Source organism: Hippocampus comes, unplaced genomic scaffold, assembly GCF_001891065.2.
Source record: "Hippocampus comes isolate QL1 unplaced genomic scaffold, H_comes_QL1_v1.1 scaffold2, whole genome shotgun sequence".
NCBI classification, from domain to species: Eukaryota; Metazoa; Chordata; class Actinopteri; order Syngnathiformes; family Syngnathidae; genus Hippocampus; species Hippocampus comes.
The window spans coordinates 4,525,496-4,550,774 of NW_017805139.1; the positions used below are offsets into that span (position 1 = coordinate 4,525,496).

At 40.9% G+C, this 25,279-nt stretch overlaps 1 protein-coding gene across 1 annotated transcript in view; it reads left to right on the forward strand.

Annotated features, from left to right (window-relative positions):
- The first annotated feature begins 4,347 nt into the window (after positions 1-4,347).
- The window catches only part of hvcn1 (hydrogen voltage-gated channel 1), a 24,735-nt gene continuing 3,803 nt past the window's right edge, over positions 4,348-25,279 (forward strand). Inside the window, exons 1-5 of the mRNA XM_019867470.1 lie at positions 4,348-4,518; positions 5,254-5,452; positions 11,148-11,252; positions 19,101-19,332; positions 21,597-21,709. Coding sequence (XP_019723029.1) covers positions 5,279-5,452; positions 11,148-11,252; positions 19,101-19,332; positions 21,597-21,709 — 624 coding nt within the window. The 5' untranslated portion in view covers positions 4,348-4,518; positions 5,254-5,278. The remainder of the gene's footprint in view (positions 4,519-5,253; positions 5,453-11,147; positions 11,253-19,100; positions 19,333-21,596; positions 21,710-25,279) is intronic.

Here is a 25,279-nt window from a genome sequence, read left to right on the forward strand (position 1 = left end):
CCATGAATCAGGTAAAACAATATGTTACATGCAATTTGATTGGTCCAATCGCTTGTAGTTAACCAATCGCTGGGATGTTTCTAATCGAGCTAAGACTCCCGCAACAAATAATGCCTTCAATGATCTGATTAGTTGAAGCTTTCATACACGTACAATCGCAGGGCTGTTTACAAACGGAAAACAGAGAGACTGTTCGGGAGAGCTCGTGAAAACTCGACGATAAGGTATCTGACCGCCCCTAAATTTTTCTCAACGGATTTAGACGATTCACAAAAATGATCAATTTAAGAAATAAAACGGCGGAAAATTGCCATGTATGTTCAAGAGATAAGTATACTTTTTTTAAAAATTGTACGACGTACTATCACGACAGTCGCACGTTGACTACAAAGCGAACTAAATTTCCCACAGCACTGATTAGACAAGCAATGTCATGTGATCATCTGCAGCCAGTGATGGCCAAGCAGGTGTGTCATAACTAATTGACATATTGATTCACGTGTGTCTTACCCTCCGTGACAGAGGCTCAGTCGAACCCCTGAGACCGCTTCACTGAACCCCTGGGTTTTGATCAAACCCAGGTTAAGAACCAGTTTTAGGCCTTGATGATGTTGCAACATGAACTTTGAGAATTTTTGCGAAATGCAGTTGCTGTGGCAATGTGCCATTCTTCAATTAAATAACTCTGATTTTGAGGGTTTAATCATGAAACCCATCAATATTTTCTTTCTTGTGCAATGAAAAAAATGTAGCTTACTAGCGCCTCCCATAATTTTTTCACAAAGATGACCCTGTTGTAGAGAGCTACAAAAAAACTGGTGGCATATTTAACAGCCCAAGAACAACACAAAAAGTCTCTTGGAATCATATGCTAAACCTGACACAAAGTCTGGCATTTTGAATGTACCTTAAAATTCGGCATTGTGTTGACTACAAAAACTGCTGTAATTTGACCCACATATCTTGTTCAAATTTTACACATTTTAATGAGTCTAGGCCTTAAGACTTCTACTGACAGGAGGTCTGGACTCAGACTCAAAGGAGTGTGGGTCCCACAAACGCAGAATAAAGTAAATGGCAATAAAAGGTTTATTTAAAGAAAAGCGAGAGACCGACAAAGTGGTCAATGAAAGGCGCTGGCGACAAAAAGCCAGGAAAACCAAATGAGAACAGAAAGCACTTGCCAATTACAAGGACAGAATGATCACTGAGAAATACACAACGAAATGAGGTGGGTTCAATCACACAAAAATTATGAATTAGCAGGTTCTAGTGATGGGTCCAGAAACACCGATACGTCGACGCACGCGCCGAGCTCACAGAGCAATCCCCGCGTCGGTGCGTGCACTGCTTCAAGACACAGTGTGTCATTGTGTCAACACGCTTCATGACGCCTCATGGACCCATCACTACTGTGGTGATACTGTGTCACTGACCACTGACATCTGCTGGACTTCCACAATCCCTGCAGGCAACCCACTCGACAGACTCAACTGACTGATTTGATGACAAAGTGTGTACAATATCATTCACATCCATGCATTCATATTGTATCATTCAATATGTTTCAATAATGTGAAAATTATGTGAATGAGGATGCTTGTGGGCTTTGTCTTCACAAATATTTATTTAGAAAAAGAAGATGCTACAATGTTTTGAATTTCAGTCTGTTGCGTTTCTTGCATGCTATTTCCCCTGCTGTGGAGAACACGCGCTCACATGGCACAGATGATGCCGGCGTACAGTGGAACTTCTTTGCGAGGTGGGAAAGGTTTGGAAAAGAAGTGTTTCGGTCCTTCCAATACAACAGCGGGCCTTGATTCTGTGCAATATTGCCCTCTGTCAGGTATCTATCGCTGGACCTCAGATATAGCATTGGCTGTTGCACCTCTTCCCAGTCTCCCCACCTCATCATCCAGATGCTGTCACAGGCCATCTAAAAAACAAAACCCAACAAAATTGGCATTTAGAACAGTTTCCAAAATCAAACTAATCATGATTAGTAACATGCCAGATGTAGTGGCAGAGGTGCTTTTGTTGGTATATGATATTTCGGTATGGCAAATTCGACATTTCACCTGCAATAAAATATGTGAATAGCAAACTAAGAGTTACCTTGAAATGGATTTGAATTAGAATGGAACAAGACATGTCAATAATCTGAGAGGCACTTGGTGAGACAAGGAGATTTGAATCTTATTCTCCAAAAGGAGATCAAAATGGTCCCACTCGCCGGACAATTTGCGTTTCCCTGGGACCTGCTACATAATATGCATGTACTTCCACAAGCAAGGGTGAGGTTTGGATCGCGTCGGCAGCCGCATCGCATCAGCAGGCGCACTTCCTTATAAACGCAGTTTGGTGGGCTTTTGCGGCGTCGATGCCCCCTGGACTGTGTCAACGCAGTTCATGCACTGATCACGTGATTGTCCTGAAGCAGTATGCGCACCGACGCGGGGATTGCTCTGTGAGCTCGCCGCATGCGTCGACGCATCGGTGTTGCTGGACCCATCACTACAACACAGTGTGTCAGTGTGTCAAAACGCTTCATGAGGCCTCATGGACCCATCACTAGCAAGTACAGACCAAAATATTCTATGACGAGGAGAGTGACTCGGAACAAGAACGAGAGGTGTACAAAAATGGCACTTGGGCAAAAGCAGTGAACAAGAGCAATAGTCAAGGGGGACAAGAAGTCAGTGTCCTAAGTAGGCCACCACTAGATTGCCTTGATCGGGCCCAGGTGTACCGCTGAAGGGTAACGCCCCACACTCCAGCTGGTGCTGAAACAAAACAAAGTACAAAACAAAACAGAGCGGAACATGACATCTGCAAATTTATTTTTATTGTTGTAGTTGCGCCACCTATTGGCGAAAGGAAATATGTTTTTTTTGTAATGTTTTTTTCTGCCAGGGGGCAAACCAGTTTTACCTCCATATTTGCTCGCAAGATTGTTTGGCCTTCAGGGTGTTGCAACACGATTTTAAAAAAATTTCGTGAAAAGCTGTTGCAATGGTAACGCGCTATTCACCATGAAAACAACATTACTTTTAAGAGTCTAAATATGCAGAAAATCTCATCACGTTTGGCCCCATTTTCGGCTTTTCATAGGGGTCACGTTTGAAAAAACTCCTGGTGAATATTTTGATAATTTAAAGTCATTATGCATAATTACAAAAATAAAAATGTCTCTGTAGTGCCACCTAAGTGGAAAAACAAATTTAATGCCTTGTACATTTGAACTAGGGCTACAAAAATTGTCAGCCACGTGTAGTATTCCAAGACAGACAAAAATGTCCAGCGCAGTCATATGCTAAAATGAACAAATAGTGAGTTATTAATTTTTTAATGACTAATTGTGGACAATTTTTACACATTTACCGGGGTCATACTTTTGTGTCCATGTCCTAGAGGTTTCATCCAATTGACTTCAAACTTGGCCTGTACCACCTCAAGACCTTGGACAACCAAATTTCTGAGTTTTCTAAATACTATATGACGTGAGTCGGGCTATATATGAGGGTCATTCAATAAATAAGGTGAAGTTTTCGGTATAAGTACTTCTAGTACAGATGGAATCGTACTTGTTTTTTTTTTTTCAATGTAGTCTGCCAGCACCTTCACACACTTTGCCATCTGTGCACAAGCTTCCATATTCCCTCGCCGTAAAAATCTTTGGACTGATGTCTCAGCCAGTCACTCACAACACTTTTGACTTTATCGTCACTTTCAAACTTTGCGCCTCTCGTGAACGCTTCTAAGGGACCAAACCGGTGAAAGTCTGAAGGTGCAAAATGTGGGCTGGAAGCCCAGCTTGATGATGGTCTGCACCGTTTGGGCTGCTGTGTGAGGCCTTGCGTTGTCATGATGCAAGACTTGTGTTTGTTCTTTATGTCTTTGTTGACCTGTCTCAGCAGTTCACAGTAGCTCGCACCAAGTTTGAAAGTGACAATGGAGTCAAAAGAGTTGTGAGCGACTGGCTGAGACATCAGTCCAAAGATTTTTACGCTGAGGGAATAAGGAAGCTTGTGCTCAAATGTCTGTGACAGTGCTGGGGGGTGGGGGAGTAAGATTCTATCTGTATTAGAAGTCCTTATGCTGAAAAAAAATCACCTAAAATCAATATTTATTGAATGATTGTGTGTGTGTGTGTGTGTGTGTGTGTATGTATGTATATATATATATATATATATATACACACACACACACACACACACACATATATATATATTCACATTATTCACATATAACAGATGTCAATAAACATCATTAACATGTGTCGCGAGTTACGTTTCTCAGCCAGCTCAGTTTCCCAAAGGTTGTATCTCGTTTTCGGAATATGGATAGCTCAGGGTTTGTCGAGAGGAAGGACTGGAAGTAAGCGGATACGGATACGTTCGACTTTGTCAGTGAGGACTGACTTTCTGACTGGCGGATTTCCGTTTGAAATTTGTAGGGATTGTGTTTTCTTCGCAGAGCGTCGTGCAACTTCGTGAATGCATCGGCGGTGAGGACACGGTGAGCAAAATATTGATTTTTGTTTTAACTTTCATCTGAAACTACAACGTATTGTTAGTTACGCAAAAGAGATAATTTAACGAAAGAATGTAGCGATGTCGGAGGAAAAAACTAGAGTCCTCTTCAAATAACACGAACACAAAAAATAAACGACGAATACTTACATGATTATTTTTTCGTAGCTGGGCTACCCCTGAGACTGAAAAACTACAGACGTGAAAAACAATCAGACATCTGCTTCATAAGCTAATTTAATGTAACCTTCGATTTCGACGCAATGCTAGAAATAAAAGCATTTTTCGTCAACTAAACGTTTGTTTCGACTTACTTGTCCGACTAATAGTCAATACGTGTTTCTCAACTTGTGCGCATCTTTTAAAGTCTAATGTCGACTAGTTCGCAATGGTGCAACAACCACGAACTTGTTGCTCTGCGTAAAAAGGCGATTTGATTTGTTTTCGCATCGGTATCACATTATGCCCTCCTGCTTGCTTTCATCCTTAAATTGGTCAGATATTTGGTGTCTGGTTGGCTTTATGGGGTTAAAAGATTGTTTAGTGTATGGCTTTCTCAATAGCATGTTGCAAGATTAAAAAAAAAAGAAAGAAAAAAGTAAAAGGAAAAAAAGAGAAGTACACTAAGATTGTCTAACATGACGAAACGCTGAGTCATTAAAACACATGAGAGCCTAGATGAGGTCTAAAATGCATTTTACCTGCACTTTCGTCTGTCTAGCCTTGGTCCCCCCCGAGAGACTGTCATGGCTCGTTACTTGAGATATTTCACCACAGTGGGAGATGAGCGTCCTGTCCAGTGGGAGGATGAAGAATTGCACGTAGACAGTGATGAACTGGGTCCTGCCACTGGGCAGTACCCTGCAACCTTAACGTTTAGGGATTCTCTGAAAAGACTCTACAGCTCTGCCCGCTTCCAGGTACGTTTTTCAATAGCATGTTGCTGGGTGAAAAAGTTACGTATCAAAAAGGCTCCTTTTACACGACATGACACAAGTGGCAATTCATATATGTATCGAGGCAGTATCATGAAAAAAAGAAATAACGTATCCTAAATCAGAACAATGTGGACACAAGTAATTGGTTATTTGCCGATACAGTTGTAGCATAAACACATTGATGGATTTAAGCCCCATTGTGGGACTCATAAAAGGTGCCTTTCTTGACCAAACGTGAGCTTGCTGTCGGTAAGGTGGACACACCTCGTCTGCTATAACAAGATAAATAAACACGTAAACAAACAAACAAACATAGCATGAGCCATTCATATGGCATGTTGGAAGTGTGTTGATCATGAAATAAACTTTTAATTGAAATGAATGAATCAAATTTGTCCAACTTTGGCCTGGGGTTTAGTTCTAGATCGAGTGGGACCTTGACTCACAAGTGATTTATCGATGTATTCATTTATTGTTTTCTTTCGTCTTTTAAACATTGGTAGCAAGTCAATGCCGTATCGCAGCATAATCGTAACGGCAAATTAGCGATATTCACACACAAACCCTGTGGATACACATACACACAGGTAAGAGAACACAAAAAAAATCCAAATTCTTCCTTATCTGTGAAAAACGAGTTATATTAATCAAGTTCAATTGATAAATACTATCGAGTATTTTAAAGAGCACTCTTGCTCACATTTTTCCTTCAACTATTTAAAAAAAAAACTGTAAAAATAAAAACCACAGTGGTGTGGTCTTTATTTTTATAGTTTTTTTGGGGAGAAAAGATGGAGAAAAGATGTGATCAAGAAGTCAAAAAGAAAATGCAGGAGTGCAGAGACGAGGTGGAGAAAAGTAAACTTACCGTTCAATATGACATGTGAACAACTAAAATCCTGCAATTTTTTTTTTTTCAAATCCCATCACGGTAAAAAAAATATGCAAGGACACTTGGTCGAATTTTCTCCAAGGTAAATCCAACAACCTGCCTTTTAGATCCAATTCCAACATCACTTCTGTAGACATTTGATGGGTTCTTTGAGCAACCAGCTTTAAATATAGGCAATTGCTCTCTTTTGACAGGGGTGTCTTCCCCGATGCCTATAAAACAGTGGTCATAAAGACCGTTCTGAAGAAGAGCAGTTTGGACCCCGGCGTTTTCAAAAATTACAAGCCCGTATCCAATCTGTCATTTTTCGATAAGAGTTTAGAGAAAGGGTTTTTCATCCAATTAAATTACAATAAATGCAAATATTATTTTAGAGAAATATCAATCTGGTTTTCGGATGAATCATAGTACAGAGATGGCTCTTTTTAAGGATTGTAAATGGTATCAGGTGCACTGCTGACTCACCGTCTTGGTGCCACTGGATCTAAAGTGCTGCTTTCGATTTAGTAGATCACCACATTTTATTAAATAGAAACCTGGTAGGGCATCTCTGGTGCTGCTTTCAACTGGTTTCATTCCAATCTCACAGTTTGTTAGTAAGGATACACCTTCCTGCAAAACTCATGAAATTATATGTGGGGGTCCCCAAGGTTTAATTTTAGGCCCAATACTTTTTCATCTTGATATGCTTCCCCTTGGGGACATCATCAGGAGACACAGCATCAACTACGCTGATGAGACACAGCTGTACATTGCTGTGTGACTTAATGAATCAGGGTCAATTGATACCCTTTAAAATTATGTTTTATATATTAAAGGGGAAGTCAACCCCAATTTTTTTTTTTTTTTACAATAATATGTTCTCGGTAGGCCCCACTAGTCTAAAGACAGCATTCTGATTAATATTGCCCTTGTGGAATATGAGTTAAGCAGTAAAATCCACCCACTTTTGTCCATCTCAGCGGGCGACCATTTTGCCACTTGCTGGCGACTGAAAATGACATCACAGTTGCTCAGGGCTCAGGTAACGACCAATCACGGCTCAGGTTCAGAAAATAGCAAATAGTGCAGCCTTATGTCAAATCAGGTACTATGAAGCATAGCTTACTAATTGAAAGGGTGTGTAACAATCACGGCGATATTAAAATTGCCATATCGTCGTCGTCATGTTACGATGTTAAAAGCAGTCTATCTCTGTCAAAAACATTACTTTTAATTTGCGTCAGCCAAACACAGCACTGTGAACTCCATAGACCATCATACTTTGTGTTGCTGATCCAATAGGAACACATGACAATAAAATCATTGACCAAGTTTATTTCTTTGTCACTGCTCTTCTGTAAAAAACACAATATTGTGCTTTTTTTTGTTCTAATGTCATGAGCCTTTTTTAAAAATACAATAGTGTGACTTTTTAGAAATTATTGTGGGTTTTTTTTTTGTTTGTTTTTTTTTTTTTATATCGCCAACCACCCCACAACATCATGACAAAGCTCGTATCATGAGGCTTATATCGTGATATAATCGTATTGTGATGCTTGGATATTGTTATATCCTTACTAAATGGTCTTTCCAACTTGTTTGTTCCGATATTGAAAAGGACACTGCAAATTGAGGAGAGCATAGTCCTTACTTCACTTGAATCATCTAAATCCTTAGTAACAGACTTCAACAATCGTCCATATCAAAATTGGTCCTGACAGTGTCAACAGCCTCTGCTGAAAATAAACGTTGATTGTCTTCTGCTGACCGTGTTAAAAGCATAACTGGCCCACGTGGATGAGGACGCGACTGAGTCAGCCCAAGTGTGATGATTTGCATTTCTTGCATTGGTGACAAAATCAGCTCGGGCTGACAAAACTCAAGAATTGCCCCGTGTGAGTCCTCATTTGTCTTAAGAAGGTCCAAACGTTGACATTGCATCACTTTTTACTCCTCCCCAACTCCCACGCCGATGTGTTCGACCTTTCCTCTGCAGCCATCATATGGAAGAGTCCTAACATTTTCATAGAATGCTAGATTCTTGTGAAATTTCCTTTTGTGTGACATCACTCTTTGTTTCGTCATGTTGCGGTTGTTTGGCATTTTGAGTTCCTTTTGCTCACATCTCTTTTGTGTCATGTTTTTTTCCTTTGTTTTCTCCTGCAGCAACACGTTCCAGTAGAGTTTGACACCTGTTACTTGACACCTCTATCTGTTACTTGAAGAATCAAAGGTGCTTGTCATGCATGTACTGGCCCAGCTCATTTCATGTGCGTCCAATGTGACCATCCTGCTGCTGACTGACTTTTTAGTTTCTTCTTGGCCTTCTTTTTTCTTTCCTTTGTGTGCAACTGCAACACAGTTGGATGATTTTTGTGAGCACACACCACGCTTGAGCCTGTTGCTTGACAGTGTGAGACTGAGAGACTCACGTGATTGGTTTAGGAAAGTGTTTGCTTGTGCGTTGCTTCTGGGTGCAAGCATCATGTTTTTCAATTCAGTTTCATGTTTTCCTTTTTTTTTGTTTGTTTGTTTGTGTCTGTCTTGTGAGGTTATTGTGCCCACCTGTACTCGTTCACCTGATTCTTTGTGTTACCCAATCAGCTCCCTCTTCCACTTTGTGCTTTTTCCAAGTACAGTGATCCCTCGCCACTTTGTGCGTCGTTTTGCGGCATCAGTGTTTGCATTTTTTTTCCAAACATTAATGAAAAAAAAGGCATATCAGCACCCATATTGCAGAAAGCTACATTGTTTCATGTTGATGCGCGAAAGAGGCTTCCCTGCAAGACCTGACATACCTCATAGGCTTTGTACATGGCCACTCAAAAAGGTGCGTGAGTGGTTCCCAGCGCGACATCGACCAATGAGAGCACGAGTGGATTCATCCCGTGAGCTGATTGGCTGCACATCATTGCCAGTCTGTTGACTGTCTCGCATATTGTATCTTAAGTGTTGTATTTGCGACAACTTTTTTTTTTTTTTTTTTATTCGTTTAGCTGCGCTCATACCGCCGACGGTAATTTTGAAGGTTTCCCGACCCAGTCAGCTGTTTTTTTAGACATGTTACAAGAAAGCCATGACCCTGACAACTCACAACTCAGGCAAAGGCTGAATTGACAGCCGAAACTGTCAGCTCGCTAAGTTTCTTTCTTCACTTAAAGAAAAAAGAGAAACCTTAAACGTATTTCAACTAATAAGAAGACAAGATGAATGTCCTAGCGCTACCTATCACCATGTTTTTCTCCAATTTAAAAACCTCAGCTACAGTGCCTCCAGCGAGTCCAGCCTAAGAGTCAAGTGAGAGCCGCCTTCTACGCCACCAAGACACGCCGCTTTGCCTCTCTTATGTCAATGGCCATTAATTACTCCATCCATACATCCATCCATTTTCCAATCCACTTATCCTCACAAGGGTCGCGGGGGGTGCTGCAGCCTATCCCAGCCGTCCTCGGGCAGTAGGCGGGGGACACCCTGAGCCGGTTGCCAGCCAATCGCAGCCCTTAATTACTGTATAAGGTTTTATAATTAAAGATTTAAGTAAATACGTGCACTGTTGTAATCTTTGTCTCAAAAATGCAAAGTATAACTCATGTTTACATATTTTAAGCATCCTTGTACCCGTGATGTTTCTTGTTTGCAATAACATCAACGATCAGACTGACAACTCAACTGTCTGTAGTCTCAGACCTTCACCAACAGAGGGTGCTAACAGTCTCTGGAACAGCCGTGAAATCCTGGTTCACATTTCACTGCAAATATTACATCCACATGCAAACACAAAAATTCCAAGGGGCAGCCAAATCCTACTTCACGGGTTTTCACTTTTTGCAGGGATACGGAATTACTGTATTCCTTGCTGTCTCTTCAGTTTATTTGTGTTAAGTTGCTTGCTGTATTTCATCTTTGTTGGTACCTTTTGTGACTGGTTCTTCCTTATATTAATGTAGCAAATACTGTGCAGTTTGTTTGGAGTTTGCTGTGGGCCTTTATTATGTTACCTTTATTATATCAAATAGGCCTGATGTCTTCCAGTGTATATACTGCACTCGAATTACTCAGTGGCATGTCGAGCATTCTCGCAGTCAGAGTAAAAGCTCTCTTTCGCGTCTTCTGCATCCAGCCCCACTCTCTGTACTTACTTTGTATTTTCGTAGTCAAAGACTTTTACTTCTTATGTCTCATGTCTGCTTCTGCGTTCCAAAATACTGCTCCTCACGTGACAGCAACTTTGCACATTACATTACATTATATTAGAATGTACACAAAGTTTTTTTTCAATATTGACTGACATAATGTACTTATATTGTGGTACATTTTTCAGCTGTATCGCCCAGCCTTGCTAATCACATTGTTTAAAAGGCGCCGATTTAATCTTTCTATTGACCAGTTGACCATTAGTCTTTTTTAAAGTTGCATTGACTTCTTATTACAGTACTATTTGTTAAAATAAAATTACTGAAATTCTGCCTTTTTTTTCTCTATGTCCTTATTTTCAATTGTTAAGAAGAAATGAATAGATATTGATGTCATCAATATGAAATACTTATATTGTGATATACTTTTCATTCATATCGCCCGGTCCTGAATCTGTATTGTTTTGTTTGCTCATGAGAACTTAAATAGAACGCTGGTACTGTATTCTACTGTTGTTGTCTTCTTTAAATAAATGCACAGTACATTTGTTAAAAAAAAGAAAAAAAGTACAGTACATTGTATGCAAAGTCCAAACACACTATGTCATTATTTTTTCATGAACGAGTAATGTTATTTTTAAATAATACTGCTTCTTTCACTTCTCAACAGGTGCTGGTGGTGTGTTTAGTGGTACTGGATGCAATTTTTGTTCTGGGAGAGGTGCTGATCGATTTATCCATTATCCAGCTGGAACATGGCCATATTGCACCTGAGGTAAAACTTCTCTTGTTTGATCCAAATATACAGTCGAACCTCATTACAACGTACCCTGAGGGACATAACGAATCTGTTCGTTGTTCATTGTAATCATTTCCAATAAAATGGCCGCCAACTAAGATGTATGATACTGTATTAATATTTATAGATGTAAAAACATGGATATGTAATACAGTATAAACAAGTCAATTACAAATACGTGTGTACAGTATGAAGAAAAAATGATTTTACAAGACATGAAACAAACAACTGGAGCGTTCCTACTTCATCAGCGTCAGCCTTTACCAGACATGTTTTCAGACCATGTGCTCAGGAAGTACATCAATGTACGATTCGATCAGTAGCATTGCGAAGCAATGGAGGGTAATCCCACGCTGTATATTTTGTTCATAAGCAAGGTCGCAGCAGCAGGTAGCTTCCCACGGTTCGCTGTATCGAAGGACTTTTCACTATTTTGTGGAAAAATGTGGTCGTTAATGTTTATGTAATAAAGGTGTTCGTTGTAAGCAAAATCGGCAAATGAACCATGTGAAAATGTGACTTTGAAATGTGAACGTTATAGAGGTGAAAACGTTGAAAACGGAGTACGTTGAAAAGAGTTTCGACTGTAGTGGAAAAACATTTTTTTGATCCTTTTGTTTGTTCATGAACAAATTGTGCCCCACAATTGGTTGGCTCAAAACCAGCTGAGATATGCTAAAGCTTACCTGAGATGAGATACAGTATAAGGTGGATTTACAAATTGTCATGTCATTTTTTTTATGGCTTTTTTTTTTTTTTTTTTACATTTTATATATAAACAATAGAGATTAATTTGTGTTTGATTGAGTGATATATTTGATGACCGCCAATGAGCCGGCAAGAATTATGACTCCTATGAACAGGTTAATCTGGGAGGTGGAGCTCGATGCCAAGTGTCTAGTGGCGGGGCTTGCACCCATGCCCAAAGGGACATGGTGGGTCTCCCTTCCCATGAGCTCATCACCTATGGGAGAGGCCAAGGTGGTCAGGTGCCAAAAAACCGGGTGGCAGCTGAAGGCGGGAACCTTTGCTGTCCGATCCCCGGTGACAGAAGCTGGCTCTTGGGATGTGGACTGTCACCTTTGTCAGGAAAGGAGCATAAGATGGTGTGCAATGATAAGTTCTGACTGGACATATTTAGATTCTCCTCAATGAGGATACGCGAGGCCATAGTTAGATGATCAACTTTGGTTGTATCATCGGAATTTACGGCTGCATGCCTGGTCACTCGAGGAGAGGGGCAGGCGGAGCTGTTAATCATCATCACCTGGTGGTGTGTGGTCTCCGATGGTTGGGGAAGATGCCAGTCCGATCAAATATTTTGAGGGTCTTCTGGGAACATCTGGCAGCGTCCGCCATCAAGGAGTTTCAACTTTCATCAGAACTTCGATGGTGTCCTGGGTGGGGCAAGGGACATTGAGTCTGAGTGGACCATGTTGCATTCCTCCACTGTATAAGTGCTTATTTTAAAGTAATTTTTTTAAAATGTACTGCTGAGGTTTCGGATCGGGACTCTGTTTCGGCAGATACAATGAAACTCCTCTACAACGAAACCTACATGGGCGAAAATACCCCCTAGTGTGAAAAAATCTTAATGCATTAACACCATTCCCACTTTCCTGCCCCCCATACAATGAAAAAAAACCCTGTTGCGTAATACGAAATCTTTTTCTCTGCTCTTGCCTTGTGATGAGATTCACTACAACGAAGTCTAATCCAACAGCGACCTCTACTGCTTCGCTCAGAAACGGCAACAGCAACCACCAAGCTGGTTTACACATGCGCAGTAGTCCAGGAAGTATTTGTTATTGTTCGTTTCAGACGCAGCAAGAACGATGCATCGCTAAAATGGCTACAAAACGAACCTTTGGATGTCAAGCAGCTCAGACAAGAAGAGCTCTGACACTGGAAGAGAGGGTAAAAGTGATCAAAATGAAAGACGGAGGAAGCAAAATAAGACATTATCCAATAAATTGATGTAAGTGAAAGTGAATGCTGTTCGTAAATTTCGCAATTTCTTTACCTTTTTTCTTTCTACACTGACTATATGGAGTGTCAAATAAGTGTGTGCTCATATTTATGCACTATTGGAATAAAAATAAAGAGTACACATACGTTTGTGTGTGTGTGTGTGTGTGTTTGTGTGTACATCTGAGATCAAATTTGCTGCAGTGAAAAACCCCCTGTTGTGAAAAAATTCTTGCTGCAAACAAGATTTCGTTTTAGAGGAGTTTCACTGTACTTAAAACCTCATACTCAGACTCGGGTGTCAAAAAAGTGTGATCGGGAGATCCCTAATTCAAAGTCCTTGGAGGTAAATATTTTTAGGCGAACTGAAGCTGTCAGATCACTGTAGCAGATTTAAAAAGCAGGACAAAAAGCTCCCTTTATTATAGAGGTTACATTTTGTAAAAAATGAGCATGTACAGAGGGCAAGGGACGATGCCCCTGGACTGAGCCATCAAAGTCTGCTCATTCCCTCCTCGTGCATTAATGACACAAGCAGCTTGGACCTGCGAGAGCGCATGTGAATTGCATGACAGATTGGCAATCGACACTTCATGCAAATGTTACGGTAATGTGCTTCAATTGTACAGAGATTTTCACTCAATTATTGGGTGACTTTTCTCTGTTCATTTATGAGGGGATCGGTGAGAAGGTGAGTGAACAGAGCAAACATTGGATTAGCCGGGTCTCCAATTGACGCATTGTCAAACATCTAAATTATCGTCGTTAGTGGACAGCAGCAGTGAGGGATGCCATCAAGCTGGCCTTTTTGGCCTCAGCAGGCCAACCGGAATGCAGCTTTGGTGGCTGCTGAGGCGACCAGGGAGGAGGTTGGTGTAGCCATGGAGAATGACTTCCTGTCGGCTTTGAGGAAATACCGGTCCACCATCTGGCGTCTCAGCAGGGGAAGCAGTGCACCATCAACACTGTGTATAGTGGCGATGGGGTGCTGCTGTTGTCGACTGTAGATGTTGCCACAAGTGGAGGAGTTCAAGCATCTTGAGGTCTTGTTCTTAAATGAGGGAAGAATGAAGGTGGATTAGTGCAGCATCTATGCGGACCCTGCATTGGTCTATCATGGTGAAGAAAGAGCTGAGTCGAAAAGCTTAGCTCTCAATGTCTCGGTCATCTGGGAGCATCGCCACCATATCGAAAAGAGCCAGCATCTTGTTAGGATGCCTCCCCAATAACTCCCTGGTGTGGTATTTTGGACATGTCCCACTGGTTAGCGGGCCCCAAAGACGACCGAGAAGACACTGTAGGGATGATGTCACATAGGTGGCCTGGGACTGTCTCTGAATCGGAAGAGCTGGACAAGGGGAGGTCTGACAAAACACGAAAATAGTTTGGTGCTACAGTGAAACTCCTCTAGAACAAAACCGACATGGGCGAAAATACCCCCTTATGTGAAAAAATCTTCATGCATTAACACAATTCCCATTCTACTGCCCCCCATACGACGAAATGAGGATGGACGTTGCATTGCTAAAATGTCTACAAAACGGACCTTTTGATGTCAAGCAGTTAAGACAAGAAGAGCACTGATGCTGGAAGAGAGGGTAAAAGTGATCAAAATGAAAGAAGGATCAAGCAAAACAAGACATTATCCAAGAAATTGATGTAAGTGAACGTGCCGCGGAAAGAATATTTTTCATAAGCTGCAATTCATGGATCATTCACTAGAGGGAACCCTGTTTTGATCAGAGTAGAAGACAACATTGTTTTGATCAGAGGAGAAGACACGAGCAGTCTCAAGTCGGTCACTGAGACAGACCCAACACAGCAGTAAAAGCCAGCTACCGAATTGCTAGCGAAATAGCATTAGCATCAAAGCCGTATTCCGATGGTGACTTTGTGAAACGATGCATGATGAAGGCGGCTCAACTTGTATATCCCTTGCTGCAAACATGATTTCGTTGTAGATGCGTTTCACTGTATACACAATGTGAATCTAAGGAACAAGTGTTGATTACACAGTAATCCCTCACTCCCTCACTCTTCGCTGTTTTGTGGATTTTTTTAGTGAAGTTTTTTTAATGCTTTTTTTAAACAGTGAATTGTATTCTGCATCCTGATTGGCTAAGGGACTGACCAACGTGGACAGTCTCCGTACCTCGTCTCTGTACAGCTTGCCAAATTTACCTTTGCAAAGTTGTGGTCTTTGGTTTCATTGAATCAATGGCGGATGCTGGTCTGTCAAGGAGGGGAAGCTCATTTTCGGCCTACATCATAAAATGTGTCCGTTTATTTTTACGTGAATTCTACTCTCCGTTCCTTTTCAAAAAAATGAAAAGGATTCCTTCACCATCAGATCGGTGATTGGCTTATTTCGCTGTCAATCAAAAAGAGATTCAGCCTCAGATAGATCATCTAATCGTCATGCAGAAAAGCTGAGCTTCCTGGCAGCCTATAAACGCGCACTGTCCATAGACTCCCAGAGACGCTGAGTGTCCGGTGGGCGGCACAAAACCAGCATTTATCCAGTGACTCGTCGTCCGATGGGCGGGACAAAACCAGCATTTATCCAGTGACTCGTCGTCCGATGGGCGGGACAAATCCAGCATTTATCCAATGACTCGTCTCGTTTCAATGCATTGGGACAACCTACACTGAACTCTCTCGACGCCCAGCGTCCGCGCTGTAGACGCTCGGCGTCCACACAGTTTAAAGCACAGTGAAGCTGCGGGAATGAATGAGAAGAGAGTCGCGTTGTAACCAGTAATAAGAAGCTGATTCGGAACAAAAGTTGAGCGCATTGTAGCGCATATTTAGTCAATGACATGTCCACACAATTGTACGTACACACATATATTTGATCACTTACTTTTTGACATTTTAGGGGAAGCTGAGCTTCCCTTGCTGTCTTAGAGCAATCGCCTCTGCATTGTATACATCGTTCAGTTTTGTATAATAACTGTAAAAAATAAAGCTGACTATCAAGTACCAAGTACAACTTTATCGTCAAATATGCTGTATGCGAAACATACAGCACTTTTGAAATTTCGTCTCTCTCACATTTTTTTGCTTTCTTTTAATAAATCCTACTTCACGGATTTCACTTATCACTGGTTCTTTTTGGAACATAACCGCCACGATAAACGAGGGATTACTGTATTAAAACAAAACAAAACAAAAAAAAACCCAATTGTTCATTCGTTATATGTTCATGTTTATATTGTTGAATAAAGCCCTTGCTTCAGGTCCCTGGGATGAACCCGCAAAGAAAAATAAAAAAATAAATAAAAATGGTCCACAAAATTAGAAAATTGCTGCTCAGATGAAGTCATTGATTTGCGAAACTGCTCTGCGAGGTAACAACAATATTTTGAGCTTTGCAATGTAGAAAAGAAACCTAGCCCCAAATCCAATTTCTCCGACCACCAGTGCCATATATATTGTATGTATGTATATACAGTATGTATGTATATATGTATGTACAGACACTCCCCGATTTATGAACATTCGAGTTACGAACAACGGTACATATGAACATTTTTGTGGGTACAGGTATGTCGAAAAATGTTCTCGGACAGAGATGCTGTAAGTTAGATTTTGTATTGCGCGCCTTTTTCCGAGTATTGTAGTACTTCTTTCCACCACTAATACCGACGTGAGGCGCTGTAAGAGGAGGAGGAGGAGGAGGAAATGCCTGTCCCCATGAAGAAGTTCAAGACGGAAATCTTGGCCGAGGGGTTTTCTCATAGATAAAGCCATCGCACTCTTCGAGCAGCAAGACCCAAATATTGAACGTTGCACAAAGGTTGCAAATCAAATGAATGATGCCATATAGTGCTACTGCATCATTTATGATGAGAAAAAGAAGAAAACTGCAATCGCCCATCATCTCCTTAAGCCTTCGAGTACATCTTCCAAAAGTAAGTTAAACTTCATTTTATTATACTTATATAAACCTTAAACATACTTATATAAGCCTTAAACATACGTTCCATACAAAATATAGCACTAAAGCAACTTATGAACGAATTCACCTAACGAACGATCCTTCGGAACGTATCTCGTTCGTAAGCTGGGGAGTGTCTGTATGTATGTATTTATACCATATCGAGGTACCTAAAAAAACAGTATTGTGAAAAAGGGGAATATTTTTTTGTCAGTCATTTCAGAAAGGGAAACTCGTATGGAGAATCATTGCATTATAGAAATAATTATATTATAATCAATAATAATTTCTTGTAATTTTGCTGATTATAGTTTCCAGAAAATAAAACCCAAATTCAGTCTCTGAAAATTTCAATATTCTGGAAAAAGTTCGATTTTGGAAACTCATGGTGTCATGCTCATATTAGCTCATTAACTCAAAACACCTGCAAAGGTTTCCTGAGCCTTTAAATGGTCTCACTCTGAGACAGTAGGCTACACAATCATGGGGAAGACTGCTGACTTGTCCGGAGCAGTCATCGACACCCTTCAAAAGGAGGTTAAGCCCCAAAAGGTCATTGCTAAAGAAGCTGGTTCACAGAGTGCTGTATTCGATCACATTAACAGAAAATGGAGTGGAAGGAAAAAGTATGGGAGAAAAAAGTGCACCAGCAACAGGGATAACTACAACCTTGACAGGATTGTCAAGTAAAATCCATTCAAGAATTTGGGTGAGCTTCACAAGGAGTGGACTGAGGCTAGAGTCAGTGCATCGAGAGCCACCACCACACACACATGCACACACACAGACGAATACTAGACATGGGTTACAAATTCCGAAATCCTCATTTCTCATGTTAAGCCACTCCTGAACCAGAGACAACATCAGAAGCGTTTCACCTGAGCTAAGGGGAAAAAGAACCGGATTTAGCTCAATGGTCCATAGTCCTTTTCTCAGATTTAATGAAATTACGGTATGCATTTCATTTGGAAATGAACATTCCTCGACAATGATGCACAGAATCCACGTTCCTTTAAGTCCAGTATGAATTTTCCAGTTCCTTGACAAATTTTTTGATCGATGCAATTATTGATGCAAAAGAAGGCCGAACCAGGTACAGCATTGCGTGCATTGAATTAAACATATTTTTCAGAAGCCTGACATTTGTGCTTAACACAGCCTGTTTTCATTGGTCTTATTTGACATCATTTCCAAGACACTGAATTTTAGGTTTTATTTGTAGCCAAAAAGATCAAAATGGCACCAAATTAAATCTTGAAACATGATTCTACATAAAATATAAAAAAATAAGAAATACAATTTCACTTTCTGAAATGAATGACAAATAATATTGAACTTTTTCAATTATTATTATTATTTTAGGGTGACCTGTATCGACACATCTACCTTGAGATTCTGGTTGAAGACCTTTTCTTTCATATGGCAGAACACTGAAGTTCTGTCCACTGGTTTTGGATTTGTCTTTTAGTTTGTTCATGGACAAAACATGGCTATGGCAATAGACTGGGTCAAGACAATTCATATGCAAAACAGTGGCCGAGCCAAAAACCAGACCTTAGTAGGAAGGCAGTAAAACTGAGGAGAAATCTGAACCTTGGAGTTGTCATGCAACTGGATATAGAGAAGATCTGGAAAGTGGAATAAGCCTAGATCCCTATATGGTTGGAACCTTAATACTTGTTTTCCTCAATCACACACAAATGAATTTTCTATTGTTTTTTTTCCCCTCTATAGTTTATATTTAATCATCTGACTCTTTAAAATGGAAACATATCAAAAAAAGAGAAACCTTTCATTTATTTGTAAGTAGGCAAACTGAACAACATTTGCAGATCAAATATTTATTTCTCTCACTGTACCTAAACTCTGCTACTATCCAGACAATAATTTATTGTAATCAATAACTTACTTGGCAGGTGTTTCACTACCTGAGCCTGGCACTTCTCACATTCTTCATGGTGGAGATAGCCGGGAAACTCTTCGCATATCGCCTTGAGTTCTTCCAACATAAATTCGAGGTGTTTGATGCTTTGGTGGTGATGGTGTCTTTTGTGCTGGACGTAGTCTTCATCTTCCACGATGATGTATTTGATGGAATGGGTCTCCTTATCCTGCTGCGTCTCTGGAGAGTGGCTAGAATCATCAATGGTGAGTAAAACCCTCATTTTATAAATAGTGAATTCAGAATCTGTGCAAATTGCGGAGCATGATATGTACAGCAACACAATGCACTCAACCTGTTTTTGAAAGGTGCTTAATACAATCCTTTCACCCCACTTTTTGCAATCGCAATCCGGAAGATTGTTATTGGCATCCATTGTATCACACCTGCTTTTGAAGAACTACTTATGATTAGATAATTAAACCTACATCAAATGCGATTCCAGAATACCCAGTCCCAGGCACAAGCGCAGAGTGATCCTGGGACATAATAATAACAATAATAATAGTACATGTAAGTTGGAATGCACTTTACATTTCAGGAAAATCTCAAAGTGCTACAGTAGAAGGTCAATAAAAAACAAATCGCAGTAAAATATAGCAGTTTAAAATAGAAGTGTAACAATCAGGACAAACGAAATAAAGGGTTAAACCAGTGATTCTCAAATAGTGGGGCGCCCCCAGGGGGGTGCGAGGCTCCGTCAAGGGAGTCACGTTTGACCTCGAGGAACATGCTTTTTTTATTTAGATTTTTTTTTATTGTTCTAGAATAAAGTGCAATTGCACCTCGACTACATTAGGGGACAGTGGCTCTCTCATTGGCAGAGTGCGCAGGGAGCATTCGCTGGGTGTTTTGTTTGCACTGAGCATGCGCGCTTTGCACACGGCAGAGACTATGAGTATGACGTGTAGACACGAAATCGACGGGCGGGGAGAGACGGAGATTGAGACAAACGAAAGTCTCCCGAAAGCTAAGATGAGGACATATGACGAAGTGTATGTAGCGCTTGGCTTCACTGTGAATACGGTGGGAGACGAGAAAAGACCGGTGTTCTAAAAATGTTGGCAGCAGACAGCATGAAGCCAAATACAGTAAATTAAGGCGTCACTTAAAGACATCACACCCCAATCACGCTGAAAAGCCGCTTGAGTTTTTTCAGCGAAAATGTGCCGAATATTGTCAACAATCATCCCGCTTTGTAAGTGCTACTTGTAGCCATTAATCCAGACATTATCTTTGATTAAAAAAAAAAAAATCAGCACAAATTATTTTAGATATTTTTGTTTTGCAGGTTAAAGTTTTTTTTAAATATTGCGCTCCTGAGTTAATGTTGGTGATCAGTTTGAATGCATTATTATTTATTGATTTTATGTAATTTCATTTTTCAGTATCGTATGGTTTGACATTGTCGGTCAAAAAATGTTTATAGTTTAAGGATTTAATTTTATTTTTGAATTTCAGATGCACTTTAAATCTTTTCTGTTACAGTTACTAAAGCTAGTCTTTGTTGTAAGTTGGTCCATATTTCTTTCTTTTTATTCTCTTATACGTTAATAAGGATGCAGTGTTATGCAAAGGTGTACTTATAACAATTTTATAGACAAATGATACTATTTCTAGTTGCGCGGGGGGGGGGCGTGAGATGTTTTCTTCTTCCTGGGGGGGGGGCCATGACAGAATTTAATTGAGAAGCACTGGGTTAAATAAACAATTTAGTCAAAGTGTAACAGTTTAAAATTCACATTTACAATAGTCATTAAAAGAAGTCTAATCGGCCTTTTAAAAAAAGAAATGCTATGAGGCCTTTTTTGAAAGACGTCCACATTTTGTAGAGTTCCCAGGTGCTGGAGCATTCCAGAGCTGTGGGGCAACTATCTGGAAGGCTCTCCCTCCCATGGTGGAAAGTTTGGTCTGAGATTGGTGAAGTCAGTAGAATCTACGAGTAAAGGCTTTAAATGGGTGTGAGTAATGCAATGCGGAAGGCAGGGGCAGTTTAATGGATGGCTTTATGGGTCTACTTAGTCATCATCGCAGACAAGCAAAGCCCCCCCTAAGATTATCAGGGTGTTCGGCAGGGTGGGGCAGGGGGTACTGTGTGGCAAAGTCTAGGACCATGCCTATCGTCCAGCAGGTATGTCGCTGGGAAAGTGTTTGAATTTTTTGGCGCAAAATTGTGATTGTTGACAATTCACTTGGCAGAATAAGGACGTGATTTACAGTCAGCAATGTGTGCTCCTTCGTTCTGCCATAGTATCATTGGGGCATTATCTTTATCTGTTTTGTTTCGTACAATTGCTATATTATCTTTCACACGAATTTTAAAAATGTATATTTTACTTAACCTTGCTCTTGGCATTGCAACAGAATGTTGTAGGATTGTCATTGACCTCTTGATTTCCATTACAACAATTACGGTATAACACGGTCATAAGAATCTCAATCCTTTATGTGATGATTGAATATATTGCAGGAATTCTAGTGTCGGTAAAAACCCGTGCAGACCAGAAGATGCACAAGCTGAAGGGGAGCTATGACTTCCTTGTACAGAGAGTCACCGAACTGCAACAGCACATTGATCAACTAGTAAGTATTCAATGTTAACTCTTATCGAGCACCACAATGCGTGTACACTCACAGGTTGTGTGGGTTGTTGGTCGGCGTGTCGTGTGTGATCAACCTTTTTTCATTAAGATCCCAAATGTTACAGCAAAAATGCTTGTTCACTCACTAGCAGAGCGCACAGACTGTGGGCAAAAGCTGTTAAGGCAAGGCAAGGCAGCTTTATTCACACTAAATAGCACATTTCTTAACCAAGGCAACTCAATATGCTTCATGTTAAGTGATGGAACTGCCGTAATTTTATATTAGGGATGCAACTAACAATTATTTTATAATCAATTAATCTCTCAATTATTTTGTGAAGTGATTAAACCATTTTTGAAAAAACATTCTTTACATCCATCTATTCAAAAACAGGACATTATTTTAAATATGATGTTATGATGCGAAATAGCAGGTCATGTGAGAAGGGAACTAAAGTCAGTTCAGCCAGATCCAGGGAGGGCAATTTCTAGTTTTGTTTATTTTATTTGGACAAAGGTAACCAGATTAAAGCACACAGCCGTCAAGGCTCTCCCAATTTACCAGCCCTCAATGACCTTGCCAGCCCCTTTTTGGAAGGAGTACACCTAAACTGCAGGCCAATCAGGTCAGATCGCTGCAATATGCCACCCGCAGGTGGTCGCAGTCTCCTTGCTATCTCCTTCCCTGAAACAATCCTGAAACAATCATCACCACAGCAACAGTTCTTGGATGGAGGGGAATGTGCACTTTTCTCCCCATCCAAAATTGACTACAATCGGCAGTTATTAGGGTGGGTCATTAGGCTTTATGACACCGCTCACCTCCTCTCCCCTTAGCTCCGACAAGCTTGACAAGTAGTCAGCAATCACATTTTTCTTACCCTGACAATGCTCAATGGAGGGCAAGACACCACTGCGGTATTCTGGCATTTTGATGTTTGATGGTCGTTTTGGAAGTGGAATTCCCTTCCAAGGAGGTAGTAACCAAGGGAGTCAATAGCCCACTCGATGGCCAGACCTTCTTTCTCAATGGTCGAATACTTCTTTTCCATATCGAAACGTTTTTTTAAACTCAGAAACAGGATGGGTCTCTCCTCTCCAGCTTTGCCTTGCACCAGCACCGCACCAAGGCCAACATCGAAAGCATCCACTTGGACAAGAAACTTCTTGGAAGAATCTGGGCTCTGTAACACCGGAGCTTGACAGATGAAAAACTTGAAGGCCTTAAAAGCTTGTTCACACTCTGCTGTCCATGGTAGTCGAGATTTAATTGTTTTCTTTGTGAAATCAATTAAAGGAGCAGCTAATGTAGCAAAGTGTGGGATAAACCTTTTGTACCAGCCTATCAGTCCAAGAAATTATCTCAATTGCTTCTTGGTCTGGGGAGTTGGTATCTTGTCCACAGCCTTCACTTTCTCCACCTGCGGCTTAATCTTCCCCTTCCCGATCAAATACCCCAGGTAACTCGCCTCTTCTTGTGCCCAAGAGTATTTTTTTCTCATTAATGGTGAGACCAGCAGCCTGGATTATCCCAAGAAGAGTTTGGAGCTGCAGGAAATGGTCCTCCCAACTTTCGCTGTAGATCACAACATCATTGAGATAGGCAGCTGCAAAACTGGAACATTGCTGGAGAATAATATCCATTAATTGACAGGTTGAATGAAGGTGGTCCATGCAGACCAAACGGCAAAACTGTGTAATGGAAGAGCCCAAAGACTGAAATCTGAAAGACAGTCTATTTTTGTACATGTGGGGTCGAGAGGGATCCTTTACATCGATCAAAGGTATTTTGCTTGACCCAATCTTTCCTCAAGTTTATCAATACGAGGCACAAGGTGGGAGTCAAAACATGAGGTATTGTTGTGATCTCTCATGTCTGTGCAAAATAGTAGCTGAGTCCTTTTGGGTCCAAACACAATTGAGTTAGACCACTTACTTTTAGATGGCTCGATGATCCCCAAGTCACGCATTGCTTCTTGCTTCAGTGGATCCCCCCGCCACTCTGGAATCTGGTATGGCCTCTAACGTACAGGTTTATTTTCTTTGGGCATAATCTTGTGAGTGATAAAATAAGTCCTCCCAGGTTTATTTATGAAAAATGAAGAAAATTAATCCTTTTGATCGGCCACTTGAATTTGTTGCTCTGTGCTCACGTGCAATGAGGTCTCTTCAGGCTTACCGCCTTCCCTCTTGGGTGTCATCTCAGCTTTATTTATCCAACTCCGCTGTCTCAGTCAATGGGATCTCTCTGATCAACAGACTTTGCGAGTTCTTTGTCTCTGGCTGTTTCTCTTACTGCTTTCGCACTGAGGTGCCCAAAAGGTCGATCGCGATCGGCCAGTAGTTCGCGGACTGGTCCCGAGTCGCTTGAGGGATGTAGAGGAAAAAAATTAAGAAAAAACAACCCAAAACATTTGTGTGTCTGTGTGCGTGTTATTAACCTTGGCATCCCATCAGTCTCACTTTCACAAATATATTTAAAAAATAAAATAAGCAGGTCACCTTTAACCAATGGTGGTGCGTGACCTGCATCACCGGAAAGTGTAAGGGGTCAGCAGTCTGGAAATGCAGCTTGCGATCAGAGTTGTTGCGAAACAGTATATCTTTTTTTTTCCCCCTCATTGAAAGTTTATTTCATCTACAACTCACTGCGATAGCACTGACAAAGAATGGCGCCAGGAGACGCATATTAAAACGGTACACATGAGCTACAATTGTTAACAGGTTGCAAAAGTGATCGTGACGAAGGTCGGCAGCGGTTTCCTTTTCACAACCCCACAAACTCTTGTGTCTACTTTATTTTTCTGTTTTCGTTCATCGTAGGGGCCGTTATGGCTGTTGCTCATCATGGCATGGGTGTGTAATTGCATGCGTATGCGCGCGTGTGCAATAACGGGTCGATCGCGGGAGGTTGGTTGATCGAAAATTAGCTCTTCGGTCAAAAAAGGTTTGGCACCCCTGCTTTAACAAATCCACATGAAAAAACTGCTTCGTCTGTTATTCAAAGCAGACAATCTCATACGTGACAGCTCCTATTTTCCTAGCCACAGTGTATGGACCCTGTCACTTTGGCAGTAGTTTACTTGGTCCGGTAAGCAACAATATTAACACCTTCTGTCCAGGGTGCAAATCGCTTTCTCTGGTATGTTTCTCATACCATACCTTTTGTTTTCTCTGGCTCTCCTCCACGTGTTTCTTTGCCATCTCTCTGAAGTTTTCCAACTTGCCCATCATTTAAGGAGATGACAAAGTGTGTGGTTGCCTCTCCAGCCACCTGAATCTCCTTCAGCATGCCCAGGGGTCGTCGGACCGGTCTACCATAAATCAACTCAAAAGGAGAAACCCCAGTTGAAGCCTGTGGCACTTCTCGATAAGCAAAAAAACAGAAAAGGCAGCGATTTATCCCAATTTTTTTGACCAGTCTCATGAAGGATGTACCATTAAATCTTTTTTTTTTGGTTGGTTTCGTTGTTTATTGAACATATAAACAGATAACAGAAATGAGGTAGATAGTAAAAAAAAAAACTATATATAATGATCCTCACACACACACACACACACACACACACAC